Below are 19970 nucleotides of genomic sequence, written 5' to 3' on the forward strand. Positions count from 1 at the left end.
TTTGTTCAAAATGTTGTATGAAGACTGCCCAAATGTGCCTAATTGTTTTTTTATTACATTTTTAAGTTCATAATTGTGCACTCTCCTCAAACAATAGCATGGTATTATTTCACTGTAATAGCTACTATAAATTGGACAGTGCAGTTATATTAACAAGAATTGAAGCTTTCTGCCCATATCAGATATGTCTATGTCCTGGGATTTATTTTGTTACCTACAACCTCACGCTAATCACATTAGCCTACATTAGCTCAAGGAGGGGAGGGGGGGGCGATCCCGTAGAGGTTAACTACTAATTAGTCCAGTACAAGACTCAGACCTCTGAAACAGTAAACATCATGGCGGCTGGATGATTCAGGGAATCCTGTCTGGTTGCTGTAGCGATACAGGGTCTTGACCCCTGCCTGAGGCCCTCCACAGCGCGCTCTAGGGGTGATGACGGGGTAGCGCACACTGCCATCAGCCAGCCAGCCAGGGTTGCAGCGGTCCAGACCCTCACTCCACGCCATATACAGCTGCCCTGTGGTAGCCAGCTCTGCCCCTTCCTTCTCACAGTATGCCCAAGCCTCATTCAATGACAGCTGCTTAGGGGCAGAGCCATGGAACACCTCCCCTGCACAAAAAAAAGGTAATGTGTTAGACTCCTAATGGGATTTAGATTCCGAACGATTGTCCTAGATCCTTCATTTTCCTGCAGTATCTGGAAAAATACAAAAGGCTGAACACATGGGAGAATGAGATCTCGGTTGGGAAATTGACATCAATATTTGATGTGTATTGTACCTGTCCTTGGAGGGAAAGTACTATTAATATCTAAAATCTATGCTGTGTAAATACAACTTATCTGACTCATCTAAAGTGTGTACTCTGTCCACTAGCTAAAATCCCTACATGCCTGTAACTTAAAGGGATAGTTCACCCAAATTACAAAATTATATATTGGTTTCCTTGCCCTGTAAGTGGTCTATGGTAAAGGTATGACAGCAATCCATGATTTGGTTTAGTTTACCTGGCACTGTTACCATGTTTTAGCATTTGTGGCACACATCCCATTCAAAGTCATGGGACCGATATTAGCATTTTTCACACATCATGTCCAAATAATCAGAAAGTATCTAAAATTGTGTAGCTCAACAAAGTCACTTATAAATTATTTGAATATGATGCGTGAAAAATGCTAATATCGGTCCCATGACTCGGATGGTGCCACAAATACTGAATACTTAAAGGTTAGCATGTGGAAACAGTACCAGGGAAACTAAATCAAAGCATGGATTGCTGTCATACTTTGTTCAGAGACTGTTTGGAGGGTAAGAAAACCAATATGTAATTTTGCAATTTGGGTGAACTATCCCTTTAAGGAGACCCAACACAGTCATTTTATAGAGTGCCTTCAGAACACATTATGATATACAATGACAAAGCACCTGTCTTGGCAAAATTACATATTGGCCTTTATTATTTTTTGACACAATGACACAAACTTACAAACATATGTTATTGCTCAGTAGAATCACATTTATTCACACTGTCACTATTTACACTGCCTTTTTACGGGGATCTATTCACACTGTCACTATTTACACTGCCTTTTTACAGGGAACTATTCACACGGTCACTATTTACACTGCCTTTTTACAGGGAACTATTCACACGGTCACTATTTACACTGCCTTTTTACGGGGAACTATTCACACTGTCACTATTTACACTGCCTTTTTACAGGGAGCTATTCACACTGTCACTATTTACACTGCCTTTTTTACAGGAAGCTATATACACTGTCACTATTTACACTGCCTTTTACGGGGATCTATTCACACTGTCACTATTTACACTGCCTTTTTATGGGGAGCTATTCACACTGTCACTATTTACACTGCCTTTTTTACGGGAAGCTATTTACATTGTCACTATTTACACTGCCTTTTTACGGGGAGCTATTCACACTGTCACTATTTACACTGCCTTTTTACGGGGAGCTATTTACACTGTCACTATTTACACTGCCTTTTTACGGGGAGCTATTCACACTGTCACTATTTACACTGCCTTTTTTACGGGGAGCTATTTACACTGTCACTATTTACACTGCCTTTTTTTACGGGAAGCTATTTACAATGTAACTATTTACACTGCCTTTTTACGGGGAGCTATGCACACTGTCACTATTTACACTGCCTTTTTACGGGGAGCTATTCACACTGTCACTATTTACACTGCCTTTTTACGGGGAGCTATTCACACTGTCACTATTTACACTGCCTTTTTACGGGGAGCTATTCACACTGTCACTATTTACACTGCCTTTTTACAGGGAGCTATTCACACTGTCCCTATTTACACTGCCTTTTTTATGGGAAGCTATTTACGGGAAGCTATTTACACTGTCACTATTTACACTGCCTTTTTACGGGGAGCTATTCACACTGTCACTATTTACACTGCCTTTTTTTACGGGAAGCTAATTACTCTGTCACTATTTACACTGCCTTTTTACGGGGAGCTATTCACACTGTCACTATTTACACTGCCTTTTTACGGGGAGCTATTCACACGGTCATTATTTACACTGCCTTTATACGGGGAGCTATTCACACTGTCACTATTTACACTGCCTTTTTACGGGGAACTATTCACACTGTCACTATTTACACTGCCTTTTTATGGGGAGCTATTGACAAGTAGTTTTTTTTACCATCAATATGCTCCACATAACAATACACATCAAACAGCTCCTCTGGTTCCAGCGTCCCATAGTTCCTCACTCCCGGGCGGCCATCCATGTCACCATAGCAACCTTCCCGGGGAACTTGGATTGGATATCTGCGGAATAGAAAATGTTAGTATTTCCTGTGCTAAGAAAATGTTGTAAAGACTAACTCTGATAGGTGAGGGGCCTCAGTCATTGTTTTTTAATCTGTTAGCGGGAATTGTTGTGTGTGTTGGGAGCACGGACCAAATAGAGTCCCTATCTTACACATGTAAGCCATGATAATGCTCATGAGGAAATCTAGCTTAATTAACACCAGGACTAGAGTGAAACTGACTCGGTTCAACATACAGTCTGCCAGAAAATAGTATTACATACCACACGGTGGGCCAAATTCTAAATCCCCAGTAGCCTATAGGCGTGTGAATTAGTCAAAACAAAGTATTGCACCTTTAAGAAATGTGTCTTTGTATTATAAGTTGTGGATACCTGACAGATTGGTCAGCGAGCCAGCCGGCGTCACACTGCTCATAGCCATCGTAATAGGCTGCCAGAAGCTGGTCGGGAGTGGCGATGTGTGCCCCAATGCTCTCGCACACCCCCTGGGCCTCACTGAATGAAAATGCATAGCGACCAGAGGAATGTCTGTAGTGGAAGACCACACCTACACGCACACACGTGTGCACAAACACAAACATACACACACACAGAAATATGGACAGGCTCAAATACACAATATGTGGTAAAAACTGAAAGAAAAAATATTAATAGTTGCATATAAGGCAAAATCTGGTTGTTTCTAAACCTGTTCGCAGTTTCTAAACCTGTTTGACAAGTTTAAAAAATAAAAAATATTCACATCAACTCCTACAACCTTAAAAATCCTTCTACCTCTGTTACCTTTGACCTTGATCTGTGTGAAGTCGCTGGCGTCATCCAGGCCCTGCTGCACCTCGCAACGGTAGTGCCCTGTGTCTGTTGAGCGCAGCTCCCCCAGCCAGAGGGAGAGGTCCTCGGGCGAGTCTGCAAAGTTGACCAGGGAAGCTCGTTCTCTGTAGGCCTCGTTGACCTTCACCCTTTGACCCCGCGCCACCAGGATCTCTGTCTCCTCCTGCTCCCCATCATGCAACACGCTCCACTTGACCCGGGGCGGGTTGGGGGGTGAGGAGGACGAGGGGGGCCCAGGCGACAGGGACACCAGACAGGGGATTGTGATGGAGCCTCCTAGCTGTGCAGTGGAGATCGGGGTTGCCTTGGAGATGGTGACCTGGAGTTGTCGGTTGTCATCTGAGTCAGGAAGGAGAGACACAGTGAGTAAATGATGCTGACTGAGTAAGTGGCCGGCTATTGACCTCTAGTGGTGATGGTGAATAATGCATTTCGGGGACAATCTTCAAAATTCTGCAGCAATGGTTATATTCCATGGATGAGTATAATTTCCACCAAAAATATTATATGATTACGGAGTGGGTGGAAAGCCAAATGCTTTAATCAGCTACATGTTGAATATATAGAAATATAAATTATACATAATCCATGTTTATATTAACTATCTTCTATCCCAAACAATTGTAATACAGCAACTATTATGCGGCAATTACTATACCGCAACTGAGGCTTTAAATTTCAGTTCATGAGGACCACAGAGCTGCTAAAGCTACAGGGATACTTTGTGATACCATTTTATGTCTCTGTGTCCAGTATGAAGGAAGTTAAGAGGTAGTTTCGTGAGCCAACGCTACCTAACGTTAGCACAATGACTAGAAGTCTACAGGAACAGCTAGCATGCTATTTGCGCTAATGCTAGCAGAGACATAGAAATGGTATCCACAAGTTCATCTGACTCTGGGGAAGTAGATAAAGGCTGAAATCCCGAAGTATCCCTTTAAAATAATAACCTGAAATCAAAATAAAAGTTTTAATGCAATGCAGTCATCCCAAATAATGATAGTCCATCAAAATACACATTAGAAGATCTGTACCTTCTGAGGAGCCTGTTTGGGCGGGGAAAGCCTGGGTCAGATGGCAAACTGCGCACAGATGGAGAAGGAACCTTACTGGTCTGTGGAGGAGAGGTAGTGAGAGTGAGATGAGGGGGAAAAATTGACATATTACATATGGCATATGCACCTCATTTAAGAAACTATTTCTACTTCGTCAATTGGTTGCAGTATTATTTTAGTTGGCTTATTTTACTCCTACATTATATACCCTCTATGATTTGAGTGTAGATAAGGACAGAGGGGGCAGAGAGTGATGAATGATGAGTATTAAAATGTTAGATCAATGCCAGATGGTAAACAAGTAGTTTGAATGACATAAACAGCGTCAAACTGATCGATAGAGAGATGAGAGAGAGCATGCTCCTGCTCTCTCTCATCTCTCTATCTATCAGTTGGGAAGGATGTGTGGAGAAATAGAGGATGATGAGATTGAAAGTGTAGTTGATGAAAAGCATATGCATTATGAGGAAAAAACGTGGGGGTGACAGAAAATGTACCATTTATGGGAATAAAGTAAAGACTAAACGGTCTTAATTCAATAAAATAAAAAAGATCAGGGACCTTGAAATAACCCAATACAGGACACAGAGACATTGGAGGAGCAGTTGCTCAGCCCCCAAAAAGGAATCCGGCGGCACATCCACATCGGACCGCAAGCGATTCATCACCTCCAAGAGAAAATTACACGTCTGCATAGCCCAGGGCTGCCTGCCAGTGCTTCTTCACCAGTCTGACCCTGTTATTAGCTCAGCAGGCATGGCAGGCGGCTCTCACTGACCTCACACAACCTCAGAGGCAGCCACGATGGAAAGGGGAGGGGCCATAAACATCGACCTCACACAAATAAGGGCAGAGGCATTTTTGACAAAAGACAGCAGAAGTACTTCTTATGTTTTTCAAAATACTTTTCAGAAAGGACAGGGCAACAAACTTTACCTCATACTTTTGAGTACTTTCAGAACCTCCGAAAGGGTATGCTTTTTACCTTTAACCTCATATAAATTAAAATATTTCAATTTTGTGTGTCTTGACCACCAGTTGAATCACCTATACTAAATATTTAAATTGTCAAAAACCCTCTAAACCTGATAAGTTGCCTAGTTTCCTGCGTTTGGCTTAGCTGGTCGTAAAAACCTCTCTTCCTCCATGAATAATGAAGGGAGAATCTCTATTGGTTTTCTCAACTCCTTACATCCTCTTCTCCTCACCTCTTTTTTAAAAAAGTCAAAGGTAGTCAAGGAGAGGAGGGGATGAACCGTGGAAACAAATGCACTTCCATGAAATGAGACCTTCTTCACTAGCGCGTCATGACAGTTACAGGCATGGTATCCCAACATAAATGTGTGAAGCATTAAAAATAAATGTAGGTAGTTGTGATATGTCTACAGATATTATAGATAAAAGGATAAGTAGTGTATCATTTTTAAATATGTGCAACAGCTGATTCAAAGGGGGTGTGGCAGATTTCAAAACTCTTCTGCTGAGGATTTCGCGAGAGGAGGCTATCGAGGTGAAGAGGACACTCCTGCATTCGCCTACTGACAAACTGATACTCTCCTCGACCACTTATCGGTTTCCGGGTCACAGAGGAGGAGGAGTTGAGGTAAGGACAGACTTTTGGCCAATTGAGAATCTCCCTGAATGTTTGTCGACTGGTAGCATTAGCAGAGTTGCCAACAAACGGAACTTAACAAGGCGACACTCCATCTTAACTTCTCCTTCACATTTACTGGATTGGTTGAAAAGTGCAGAAGAGAACCTTCCCTGACAGTTAAAATAATATATATATTGTCGAAAACAGAATGTGGGGAATCTAGTTTCAGGCGTTTCTTTTACGCCTATCTATGTTAGGTTAGCTGACTGGGTAAGTATACAGTGTGGCTGGTGCCATCTAGTAGCGGTGAAGAGAAATGCATTTTGGGGAAATTCTGCCGCAAAGGTAAATTCTGCGGATAAAGGCAAATTTGAGTGCCTTTTCTGCAAAAAAATGCAATGATTGCGGGAAACCAACTTTTTGAAAAAATTCTCTAGTTATCTGTCTTTGTTACACATGTTTGTGAATATTGTTTTTGTTTCATTTGCATTATTTTTCAGTCAGACACAGTAGACTATTAACAGACACAGTAGACTATTAAGTCACTTGGACTGCAGACACTGTTTTAGAGACAAGCAGAGTCTGTGAGCTGCTCAAAAAAATACAACTCTGCTCACATTAAATGAAGAAGGTCTTCTTATCAAAATACACACAAATACTCTGTGTGTGTGTGTGTGCGTGCGCGTGTTTGTGTGTGGGGGGGTATTTGTCTTTGTGTTGGGGGAGTACACTCCTATCCAGCTGGCTTGATTCAGGCTTTTTTAGTCATTCTATGTGACTGAAATTCTAATAATCAAGCACCAGTTGCACCAATCCACCTCCAACAGTTTCACAGAGCTTACTACTCGCCTACTAAATGAGCCCCAGACACCCTCAAAACAGAGCCAAGTTCATTCGACTGACCAAGGAAGACCCAGCACATATATTATACCAGTACACTTCTCTGGAAACCCAAGATCACCTTCCATCATGATACAAGTCATGGTAAGGAATATGTAAATGCAGGAGACAACACATAACCTACTCTGAGCTGTCTGTGTTAAAGGGCTCGTACAGTAGCTACTCTGATGCGGGTTGTAGCTACAAATGTATAAGCGGTTGTCGCTTCATCTGTTGGAGGCTTGAAGTACTTAGATCTTTGAAGTCCAGACCTATACTCATGTCATTCATACTTTCAATTGATGCTTGTTTTGCTTTCAAGTGCTTTGAGATTTGTTTACTTGTATATGCTGTGTACTGCAATTCAGCTTTTAGCTGCCAAGTACGGCCTACATGTAAAATGTAACAAACTACTACTACTAATAATAATACTTCTACTAACATTTGTGGATATTCACTCTCTTCTGTGTTAAGTGAAATTGAAAGTCAAGTCCTTATATGACCCATTGAATGTGAGCATTTCGGGACCACTTCAAAGTGTTTTCCTAAAAATCTGTCTTTACAAAGTAATTACGTAGGCAGAAACAGTTTAACTACAGTGTAAGTACATATTATTCCATAATATTTAAAGGTAGACGCAGCGCAACGACATTGGCACGAGCAGCACCACAGAAGTTAAGCTGAGAACGAATTAAGACGTTGCTCTCACACAGTCACACATAAGATCTGCACATGTGTACAGGTGTGCTTCATGCTGCTACAACGTAGTAGCTACAGAACCAAAACAGCGGATAAGTTTAGCCTCACGCTTCAACATTGTTGAGGAAATCAGCCCGCTGAGTCTACCTCCTGCATCGCTGAGTCTACCTCCTCTACAGGATCGGTGTCCCCGCCACGGGACGGTTAAGCTAACATAGGCTAATGTGATCCTTTGTACTGATGGACCGCAGAGTGAAGCAGCCAACAAGTGCTCAGCATATGTGGGAACTCCTTCAAGACAGTTGAAAAAGCATTCCTCATGAAGCTGGTTGGGAGAATGCCAAGAGTGTGCAAAGCTGTCATCAAGGCAAAGGGTGGCTACTTGGAAGAATCTGAAATAAAAAATATGTTTTGACACTTTTTGGTTACTACATGATTCCATATGTGTTATTTCATAGTTTTGATGTATTCACTATTATTCTACAATGTAGAAAATAGTAAATATAAAGAAAAACACTTGAATGGGTAGGTGTGTCCAAACTTTTGACTGGTACTGTACATAAGCACACGTGCACAAAGTATGTGTTTCTTTCTGAGTCAAAATTTAGGCCGGGATTCCATCCAACACAGATTAGTGAGCTGCGCACAACAGGATACTTTAAAAGGCAATTTTCCAGATGTTCATGAAAATCATGTTAGCTGACGTCACTCGCAATCAAGTCAATCTTAGTCAATCGCAGTGCACAGGTCATTCATCTGTGTTTTTTTAATCCTTACTCTCATCATTACTGTTACTTTATATCAAATGACAACCTATCCATGCAAAGGTCTCCAAATACAAAGCAAACAAAGAGACACACGTGTAGTATAAAACGGCACTCTCTTGTGGTCGAATAAATGTTGTTTGTATTCATGCCAGCTGGGTTAGCTCCACAGACATGCAGCCATTAGTATTCTCGACTAGAAAATGTCTCACAAAAGGCGAGCGACGGGCAAGAGGACAGCTGCACACTGTGTTTCACTTTATATCAGTTCTCTTACAAAAGTCCATGTGGGAAGATTACAGGACAAGAGGCCCTGGCACACTGTATTTGCTTTTTTTATGGAAAAGGAAGCCGAAAACCACTAGGAATCCCTTTAAACAGGACTTGACCACATGAAGAGGACGCTAACCAGGGATGTCTGAAACGATATAATTGTTATATGAGTATCCATAAACACAGGTTTGGATCCATCCTAATGGCGACAGACTGATGACGGGGAATAAAATGGCGGTCATGCCTGGTTATCTTTCAGGAAGAAAGTCCTTGGACTTAAAGTCATTGGGCCGCCAGCTTTCTGCTCTTTTTAATGAAGAAAACAGTGAATAGAACTCAAGCATCACCCAGAGACGCCACCAAGAGCAATTCCATATCCAGTAAAAGCTGCCTGTGCAATATCCTCAAGTACATGATACACACAGTATAAAATAGGGCTCTTTCAACTGGTTCTTAACTTTTTCCAGATCTATTTTGTTATATTCTCCTACATCCCTTTCACATTTCCACAAACTTTCAAAGTGTTTCCTTTCAAATGGTACCAAGAATATGCATATCCTTGATTCAGGGCCTGAGCTACAGGAAGTTAGATTTGGTTATGTGATTTTAGGCGAAAATTGAAAATAAGGGGGCGGATCCTTAAGAGGTTTTAAAGCGTAAATCATAGTCCACAGACACTAAGACTTGATAGTCCGGCGTCCCATTGTGACATCCGCGGCTCTGAGACCATTGTCCACAGGGGACGCACAGCCCCAACGCACGCACACCTTCCCAAAATTCCCAACAAACGCGGCTCCCATGTACACGTCCTTTTTTTCATTCGAACGTGTTGACAGTTGGAGAAATTGCTTGGGCCGCGCTGAGAATTTGACAAGTCTGAAAGCCAACGGTACAATTTTCTAGAACACCGCTGTGCAAACGCATACAAGGTTTGGACTATGATACCCGCTTTATACAGACACAAAAAGACAGGTAGAATGCAAGATAAACGTTGTTGAGAAGTAACTGTGGGGACTTTGAAAAGAGGTTATCACAACCCATACTGCAGTTTATTATGATATCAAACACTTATACTGTACTGTGTTGTGATGCACTGTGCACTATTGTCACCAACCCTGAGCCAGGGGGGCTATGTGGTGTGCAGCTTTTTGTTCCAGCCCACCACAAACACTTCTGTTCCAATCAATTAGTTGAATCAAATTAGTTCATTCTGGTGCCTTAGTGCAGGGCTGGACCAAAAGCCTGCACACCCTGTATCTCTCCCAGATCCTGGGTTGGTTGACTACAGGTGTACTGCCGCAGTACATGTCTCATACAAGAGGCGTACCAAGGTCAAATCACATAAACAGCTACAAGATGGCGCTGATAGAGATGGAAGCTTCACTTCTAAACTGTGCAGTATTTTTTTTTTTTATGTATTATTTCTTACATTGTTAGCTCAGAAAACCTTAAGTGTTATTACATACAGCCAGAAAGAACTATTGGATATCAGAGAGACGTCAACTTACCAGCACAACCAGCACTACGACCAGGAATACGACTTTCCCAAAATGGATCCTTTGTCTGCACCTCCCAGGGCATTTGAACTGATTCCAGAGGCCGACCCAAAACAACGCCGTCGGAGGAGAGGGTACCGGAGCGGTCTTCTAGTGAGGCTTCGGATGCGCGCACACCACCCACCACTTACGAGTATATTACTTGCTAATGTCCAGTCCCTACAGTAGTTAACAAAATCGACGAAATCACGGCAAGAGTTGCTTTCCAAAGAGATCTGGGATGGTAACATACTCTGTTTCACAAAAACATGGCTAGCTGGGGACATGCTGTCCCCAGCCAACGGGTTTTTCAGTGAATCGCACCGACAGGAATAAACGTCTCTCCGGTAACAAGAAGGGCGGGGGTGTACGTTTCATGATTAACAACTCATGGTGTAATTGTAACAACATACAAGAACTCAAGTCATTTTGTTCACCTGACCTAGAATTCCTCACAATCAAATGCGGACCACATTATCTCCCAAGAGAACTCTCCTCGGTTATCGTCACAGCCGTGTATATCCCCCCGCAAGCGGATACCAAGACAGCCAACAAGGAACTTCACTGGACTTTATGCAAACTGGAAACCATATATCCTGAGGCTGCATTTATTGTAGCTGGGGATTTTCACAAAGCTAATTTGAGAACAAGGCTACCTAAATTCTATAAGCATATAATTTGCAGTACACAAGCGAGTAACACGCTCGACCATTGCTACTCCAACTTCCTCCATGCATACAAGGCCCTCCCCCGCCCTCCTTTTGGCAAATCCGACCATGACTCCATCTTGTTGCTCCTCTCCTATAGGCAGAAACTAAAACACCCGTGCTTAGGCCTATCCAATGCTGGTCTGACCAATCGGATTCCATGCTTCAAGATTGCTTCGATCACATGGACTGGGATATGTTCTGGGTAGTCTCAGACAATAACATTGACGTATACGCTGACTCGATGAGCAAGTTTATAAGGAAGTGTATAGGAGATCTTGTACCCATTGTGGCTATTAAAACCTTCCCTAACCAGAAACCGTGGATTGATGGCAGCATTCGCGCAAAACTGAAAGCACGTACCACCGCATTTAATCATGGCAAGGCGACTGGAAACATGGCCGAATACAAACAGTGTAGTTATTCCCTCCATAAGGCAATCAAACAAGCAAACCATCAGTATAGAGACAAAGTTGAGTTACAATTCAACGGCTCAAACATGAGACGTATGTGGCAGGGTCTACAGACAATCAAGGATTACAAAAAGGAAACCAGCCCTGTCGTGGACATCGACATCTTGCTTCCAGACAAATTAAACAACTTCTTTGCACGCTTTGAGGACAATACAGTGCCAACAACAAGGCCCGCTACCAAAGCCTGTGGGCTCTCCTTCTCCGTGGCTGACGTGAGTAAAACATTTAAACGTGTTAACCCTCGCAAGGCTGCCAGCCCAGACGGCATCCCTAGCCGCGTCCTCAGAGCATGCGCAGACCAGCTGGCTGGTGTGTTTATGGACATATTCAATCAATCCCTATCCCAGTCTGCTGTCCCCACATGCTTCAAGATGGCTACCATTGTTCCTGTTCCCAAGAAAGCTAAGGTATCTGAACTAAATGACTACGCCCCGTAGCACTCACTTCTGTCATCATGAAGTGCTTTGAGATACTAGTAAAGGATCATATCACCTCCACCCTACCTGTCACACCCAACTGCTTACCGCCCCAATAGGTCCACAGACGATGCAATTGCCATCACACTGCACACTGCCCTATCCCATCAGGACAAGAGGAATACCTATGTAAGAATGCTGTTCATTAACGACAGCTCAGCATTCAACACCATAGTACCCTCCAATCTCATTATTAAGCTTGAGACCCTGGGTCTCGACCCCGCCCTGTGCAACTTGGTCCTGGACTTCCTGACGGGCCGCCCCTAGGTGGTGAAGGTAGGAAACATCACCACCACTCCAATGATCCTCAACACTGGGGCCCCACAAGGGTACGTTCTCAGCCCCCTCCTGTACTCCCTGTTCCCCCATGACTGCGTGGCCATGCACGCCTCCAGCTCAATCATCAAGTTTGCAGACGACACTACAGTGGTAGGCTTGAGTGAGTACCAACAACAATGAGGCAGCCTACAGGGAGGAGGTGAGGGCCCTGGGAGTGTGGTGTCAGGAAAATAACCTCTCACTAAATGTCAGCAAAACAAAAGAGATGATTGTGGACTTCAGGAAACAGCAAAGGGAGCACCCCCCTATCCACTTCAACGAGACAGCAATGGAAAATGTGGAAAGTTTTAAGTTCCTCGGTGTACACACCACCGACAAACTGAAATGGTCCACGCACATAGACAGTGTGGTGAAGAAGGCGCAACAGCGCCTCTTCAATCTCAGGAGGCTGAAAAAATGTATCTTGTCACCGAAAACCCTCACTAACTTTTACAGGTGCACAATTGAGAGCATCCTGTCGGGCTGTATCACCGCCTGGTACGACAACTGCACCGCCCACAACCGCAGGGCTCTCCAGAGGATGGTGAGTTCTGCACAACGCATCACCGGGGGCAAACTACCTGCCCTCCAGGACACCTACAACACCCGATGTCACAGGAAGGCAAAAAAGATCATCAAGACCACTGCCTGTTCACCCCGCTTCCATCCAGAAGGCGAGGTCAGTACAGGTGCATCAAAGCTGGGACAGAGAGATAGAAGCTGTTTTTCAATCTCAAGGCCATCATATTGTTAAACAGCCATCACTAGCACAGAGAGGCGGCTGCCTACCTACAGACTTGATATCATTGGCCACTTTAATAAATGGTACACTAGTCACTTTAATAATGCCACTTTAAGAATGTTTACATATCTCGCATTACTCTTCTCATATGTATATACTGTATACTGTATCCTTCACTATCTATTCTTTACTATCTATTGCATCTTAGCCACTCTGTTACTGCTCATCCATATATACTTATATATTCTTATCCCATTCCTTTACTAGATTGTGTGTATTAGGTTTTGTTGTGGAATTTGTTAGATATTAGGTTTTGTTGTGGAATTGTTAGATATTACCGGTTAGATACTGCTGCACTGTCGGATCTAGAAGCATAAGCATTTCGCTACACTCACAATAACATCTGCTAACCATGTGTATGTGACCAATACAATTTGATTTGGTTTGATTTGAAGCTCTGTAGCTCTTGCACCCATTTTAGTGAGGTTGTGTTTTCTGTCACTTAATTTCAAGGTTGGGGGATGCTTAATGAAGTGTTAAATTTAGATTGAATCTTGCTTTCCCTCCTTACCTCCTGCTCTCCATCCCTTCACTTCCGTCAGGACACCTCTCACTTTTCTGCTTATGCTCCCACTCCTCCATCTCCCCCTCTCTTCTCCACCCGCCCAGCCTATATGTCGTGTCCGTTAATGAAGTGAACTAAATGAGCCCACAGTCCCAGAGGCTGCGTGGTGAAAGCCAGAGAAACAGAGTGCACTCAGAGCAGCCGGCTCTCGCCTCCTGCAGGGTGGGATGAAAGGCAAGAAGGTGCATGATGTCCTGGTTTCCTGGATGAGGAGACTGAGGAGACAGTCACGGGGGAAGCAGAAGATGTTAGCAGTCTCTGCACGGCCCAGTGAGGCACAACATCCGCATGTTGTTTTATAGAAAACTACAAAAGGAATGTTCTGGCACAGATACACAAGAGAATGTTGGTGGCTTGTTTTTAATTCTCTCAGCTCATTGTCTCTTCATCACTGGTCTGTCCTCCGTGAGCCTAGTTCATTCATTTAACTTCCCCTTTTTCAATGAACACCGGAGGCTAGTTCTTCCTTTATTAAGTGCTACCTCTGACTCTTCCCCACAATCTTGTCTGTTAAAGGGATAGTTCACGCAAATTACAATGCAATTTGGGTGAACTATCCCTTTAACAACCATGTAGAACCCAGTTACTTTTTGTTTATTAATTTAACCTGCTTCCACATATTCATAAATCACTCATCATGTCTGTTACCACAAAAAAAATCCCTTAGGGAAGATTACTCTCCAACTCCCCAGTGTATGTTTCCTCCCCAGTGTCTGTTTCCTCTATCACACATCCCATGAGTTTGCTCATCTTACCTCTACAGTCGTTTATGCCTGCATTGTAAGTTGAGAAATGTGTGTGTGCTGTCATTTGAACTTTCACGTAAGTCAAGTATTAATGTCAATGGGAGATTGATATCATTGACGTGGAAATCTCTAGTAAGGATTATTACATGTTATTTGGGCTGGAGATTCAATAGATTCAGAATCCTAATGGATTTATCTATTTCTCCATCCATCCTTCCTTTTCATGTAGCTAATAAAAAGTGTGTGAATCACACAACCACCTCCACTATTGCAATTTCAGATTCTTGGTTGAATTTTTGTTGTTGTTGTTGTTCTTTTACCCCTTTTTCTCCCCAATTTCGTGATATCCAATTGGTACAGTCTAGACCCATCGCTGCAACTCCCGTACGGACTCGGGAGAGGCGAAGGTCGAGAGCCGTGTGTCCTCCGGAACTTGACCCTGCCAAGCCACACTGCTTCTCGACACACAGCGATGCAGTGCCTTAACCGCTGCGCCACTTGGGAGTGAAAATGACATTTGATTGAACCCAAGAGTCTATCAGAAAGTATCTTCAAATAAACTGAAATAGCAACAAAAAAATGGAAATGGAATTTTAGCCAACCCCCTGATTTGACTTAATTGAAATTGAATTGACCCCAATCCTTGTGTCAACATAGTTGTACTACCTACCAGTGGTTGACGAACTCTTCAAAAGTTCAAATTCACAACCAATGGTGGCAATAACATTTGTTTGTCAAGACTGCATCTTCAGACATAGCTTGAGGGGTGGATGTTCTACGCTAATGTGGGCTCTGGACAACAACCTTTGTGGCCACAAAGCACACAAGCCAGGGATAATAACAAGTAACATACGCCCACTCTGTCACCAGCCATTTTAAATCACGTCTGGCAAATTAGGTTGGTTAAAATTAGCCCTGAAGTTGAATATTGATAATAGTTTGGTAGTTATGAGCTAGAATCCTATTGGTGCCACTAGATTAAAGAGCCAAAGCAGTACCACAGGGGTCAGATCATAGATGTGCAATGATCTTCTTCAGATGGGTTGTATTGAGAGGAGAAGAATACACATCATGAGGGTTAGCAACATCTCTCCTCAGAATATAGTTCACAACAAAATTAAATAGCAACACGGTTGATATTTACTATATATATACACTATATATATTTACTATATTTGCTACTTTATTTTCAATTAAAATTATCAAAATGAAACAAAAATAGCTTCTTAGCGAAGAGCTATTTCTCAAGCAAGAATTTTGATAGGACTGTCTGGGAGTGGTCTGAGTGGGGAGGAGAAAACTGAAAACAAGATGCTATTGGCAGAGAGGTTTGGAACTCTTATTGGTCTATTGATGATGTCACCAGGAAGGCCAAAACTCCATCCCACCAAAACAGGCTGAGATTTCAAGCAGTCTTTTCAAACAGCTCTTACACAAAAAGGGATTTTTCCTAATTTCCACAATTTCACAGTATTATTCCAACTTCATAGGGTGGAAATAAATATAAAACACAGGTAATCACGATTTTGACTGGACTGGACCTTTAAAGTCGAATGTCACTGACAGAGACTGAGGCTTCTAGCCTGATGCCAAAGGCAACATGTCCACTAAGAGACTGCATTAGAGAGGGGGGAGTGAGAGAGAGAGAGAGAGAGAGAGAGAAATAGAGGTAGCAGGGAGGGGACAAGAGAGAGAGAGTGTAAGAGAGAAAGAAAGACTAAAGAGTTACTAGGAGTGGTACTGTACTAGTGGAGAAGAGCAAAAAAGAAAGTGTTTAAGTATAGAGTTGAATTATGTGTAAGTTTCTACATTAGAAAAAGGGTGAAGAAGTCTACTGTACGTTTCTTAATGTAATTAAAGAGCTTTGCAAGATGTTCCACAAACCATATCAGAACTCTCAAAGGTCCACATAAAAACCCTCTTTCATCAGCAGCATTTAGTTGGCGACACCTTCGGCCCATAGTTGGTTCAAACTTTAAGCTACTAAGCAAAGTTTAAAACGTATCACCCAAAAGACACTGCATTAAGATTATGGAATGAAAAATGAAGTTACTGGTTTATCCTCAATCTGATGCAAAGACGTTAAAATTACGCTGTCAAATGTCACTGTAGAATATTAGTAGAGTATTGTTCTTAACATGTACTTTTTTCCTGATAGTGCGCAGGTGAGCTTCAAAGAAATACGACCCTAAGTGGTCTAATCCTGTTTGTAGCCCTATTATAGCTCATGTAAATAAGAGTAGGCTAAATTCAGGACCACCGGGGGAGGAACGCAATGCGAGGAAAGAAAGAAAAGCTCCATATCACATATAAGTGCAGGTTATGGGTAAATACAATAAATATACTCTGACATAGCCAACTAGAACTTTCTGCCCTCATTTAAGCGCCATCGGTCCAAAGCTGTTAGGCTAAATTAAATAAAACGTTACCTACCGCATTCTTTTGACAAACATTTCGATTAATGGTTGTGAAGTCCTGGACTTTATAATAATTTTGGTTGAAGTGAAGTGAATTATTTTCGGTATCGTCTCCCTCTTGGTGCAGTGCGCGCGGGATATTGCGACGTTCGATACGGGACGGTCCTCAAGAATGCAGGGAGCTCTATGCAGGTATGGGACGCGTGCGTCCGACCGGCTGCAAAGAACAGGGAGAAAAGAGGGAGTTTGAGATAGTGAGGGCAAATATAAAATCTTGAACTGCCCACTTTTTTCATGCAACTAAGAGGATGGAGGAGAATGTGTCCGTCAAAAAGGGATGGGGTTTAAAGTGGGACGGAATGACAGCCTACAGAGCAATGCAGTTGAACTGTTTGAGCAATGTCTCAACGTAGGCTTATTCATCATAAAACTGATGGTGAATATGACATTTAATGGAAAGGACACATGGTTATATTGCAGTAAAAGGGTGATAGAAGAGAAGTGTCGTGCGTAGAGAGATGCCGTGCGTAGAGAGGAGACAAATGGGGATAGTGCGTCAGTCAGTGCAGCATGCGGGCAAGTTGCTGATGCTGCAGGCACGCGCTAAGAGAGAGTATAGGCTAGATTCGCAGGAAGCAGGCAAAGAAGACGATGTGAAGATGGGTAGCAGCCCACGAAAAAGTATATTGAATATAACGTATGCCTGCAGACATCCATGAATAGTGCATTTACAATAGGCTTATAATGCACTTACAATATGTTCATTTTGGTCAATGAACATAATACAATTATTTAGAAATTCTATGTGTTATGCTAAATTTGGATATTATTTAGATCAAAATGAGTACATACAATGTTTATGTCCACAAAGGTTGACAAAGGCCTTTGAACTTCACAAAGTTCCTCTTCTGCTAATGATATCTGAAAGTGCATCATTGACAACAATGTCTTCTTAACCCCAAAGAGCAGTATGCAAAGCCAGCACAGTGTGGCATCCCATCCTAAGGGTTAAACTGTGAATTTGGGAAACAGAGTAGAGTTGAGTGGTTGGTACACAGTACATACAGTGCCTTCAGAAAGTAGTCACACCCCTTGACTTTTTCCACAATGTGTTGTGTCTGAGTCAATACATGTTAGAATCATCTTTGGCAGCGATTACGAATGTGAGCCTTTCTGGGTAATCTAAGCGCTTTCCACACCTGGATTGTACAATATTTGCACACTATTCTTTTTAAGTTTCAAGCTCAATCAAGTTGGTTGTTGATCATTGCTAGACAGCCATTTTCAAGTCTTGCCACTCAGGAACATTCAATGTTGTCTGGTAAGCAACTCCAGTGTATATATACCCTTGTGTTTTAGGTTATTGTTCTTCTGAAAGGTGAATTTGTCTCCCAGTTTCTGTTGGAAAACACACTGAACCAGATTTTCCTCTCGGATTTTGCCTGTGCTTTGCCCTATTCCTTTTCTTTCACATCATAAATAACTCCCTAGTCCTTGCCGATGACAAGCACACCCATAACATGATGCAGCCACCACCATGCTTGAAACTATGAAGAGTGGTGTGCTGTGTTGGATTTGCCCCAAACATTGTGCTTTGTATTCAGAAGGTAAAGTTCATTTCTTTGCCAAATTTTTTGCAGTTTTACTTTAGTGCCTTATTGCAAACAAGATGTATGTTTTGGAATATTTGTATTCTGTACAGGCTTCCTTCTTGTCACTTCTGTACAGAAAACAAATATTCCAAAACATGCATCTTGTTTGCAATAAGGCACTAAAGTAAAGCTGCGAAGACATTGGCAAAGAAATTTGCTTTATCTTCTGAATACAAAGCATAATTTTGGGGCCAAATCCAACACATCACTCTTCATAGTTTCAAGCATGGTGGTGGCTGCATCATGTTATGGGTTTGCTTGTCATCGGCAAGGACTAGGGAGTTATTTATGATTAGGTTAGTATTGTGGAGTAATTACAATGTTGTTAATCCACCTCCGTTTTCTCCTTTCACAGCCATTAAACTCTAACTGTTTTAAAGCCAGCATTGGCCATATGTTGAAATCCCTGAGCAGTTTCCTTCATTTCTGGCAACTGAGTTAGGAAGGACTCCTGTATCTTTGTAATGACTGGGTGTATTGATACACCATCCAAAGTGTAATTATTAACTTCACCCTGCTCAAAGGGATATTCAATGCCTGCTTTTAATTTGTTTTACCCATCTACCAATAGGTGCCCTTCTTTGCGAGGCATTGGAAATCCTCCCAGGTCTTTGTGGTTCAAATTCACTGCTCGACCTTACAGATGTGTGGGGTACAGAGATGAAGTAGTCATTCAAAAATCATGTTAAACATTATTATTGCACACAGAGTGAGTCCTTGCAGCTTTATTATGTGACTTAAGCAAATTTTTACTCCTGAATATATTTAAGCTTGTCATAACACATTTTTGGATTTGATTTATTAGGTTCCCCATTAGCTGACACCAATGGCAACAGCTAGTCTTACTGAGGTCCGACAAATAACAAAAAAGACATTACAGACAAAATACTTTACAATTTACATACATTAACATGTAGTGTGTGTGTGAATCTATCAGTTACACATACATGTCAGTACATACACACAACAAGTAGTTCACATGGGGAAAAGGCGTTGTGCCGTGAGGTGTTGGTTTATTTGTTTTTTGAAACCAGGTTTGCTGTTTACTTGCACTATATAAGATGGAAGGGAGTTCCATGCACTCATGGCTCTGTATAATACTGTACATTTCCTTGAATATTTTCTGAAACGGTGGATTGTGAAAAGACCCCTGATGGCATGTCTGGTGGGGTAAGTGTGTGTGTTAGTGCTGTATAAATTGACTAAGCAAACAATTTGGAATTTCTTATATAAACAAGAAGTGACGCAGTCAGTTTTTCCTCAACTCTTAGCCAAGAGAGACTGACATGCATAGTATTAATATTAGCCCTCTGATTACAATGACAAATACTTATTGACTAAAGACATTTCAGCT

The 19970-nt window shown here is 42.2% G+C and overlaps 1 protein-coding gene across 1 annotated transcript in view; it reads right to left on the minus strand.

Annotated features, from left to right (window-relative positions):
* Nucleotides 1-17242, minus strand: part of LOC139558611 (brevican core protein-like) — a 32984-nt gene extending 15742 nt beyond the window's left edge. Inside the window, exons 1-6 of the mRNA XM_071373840.1 lie at nucleotides 16981-17242; nucleotides 4696-4775; nucleotides 3614-4000; nucleotides 3203-3377; nucleotides 2699-2826; nucleotides 320-613 (exon numbers count right to left, since the gene is read on the minus strand). Coding sequence (XP_071229941.1) covers nucleotides 320-613; nucleotides 2699-2826; nucleotides 3203-3377; nucleotides 3614-4000; nucleotides 4696-4775; nucleotides 16981-17000 — 1084 coding nt within the window. The 5' untranslated portion in view covers nucleotides 17001-17242. The remainder of the gene's footprint in view (nucleotides 1-319; nucleotides 614-2698; nucleotides 2827-3202; nucleotides 3378-3613; nucleotides 4001-4695; nucleotides 4776-16980) is intronic.
* Between the last annotated feature and the right edge of the window lie 2728 nt (nucleotides 17243-19970).

This window comes from Salvelinus alpinus, chromosome 29 (assembly GCF_045679555.1).
Source record: "Salvelinus alpinus chromosome 29, SLU_Salpinus.1, whole genome shotgun sequence".
NCBI lineage: Eukaryota > Metazoa > Chordata > Actinopteri > Salmoniformes > Salmonidae > Salvelinus > Salvelinus alpinus.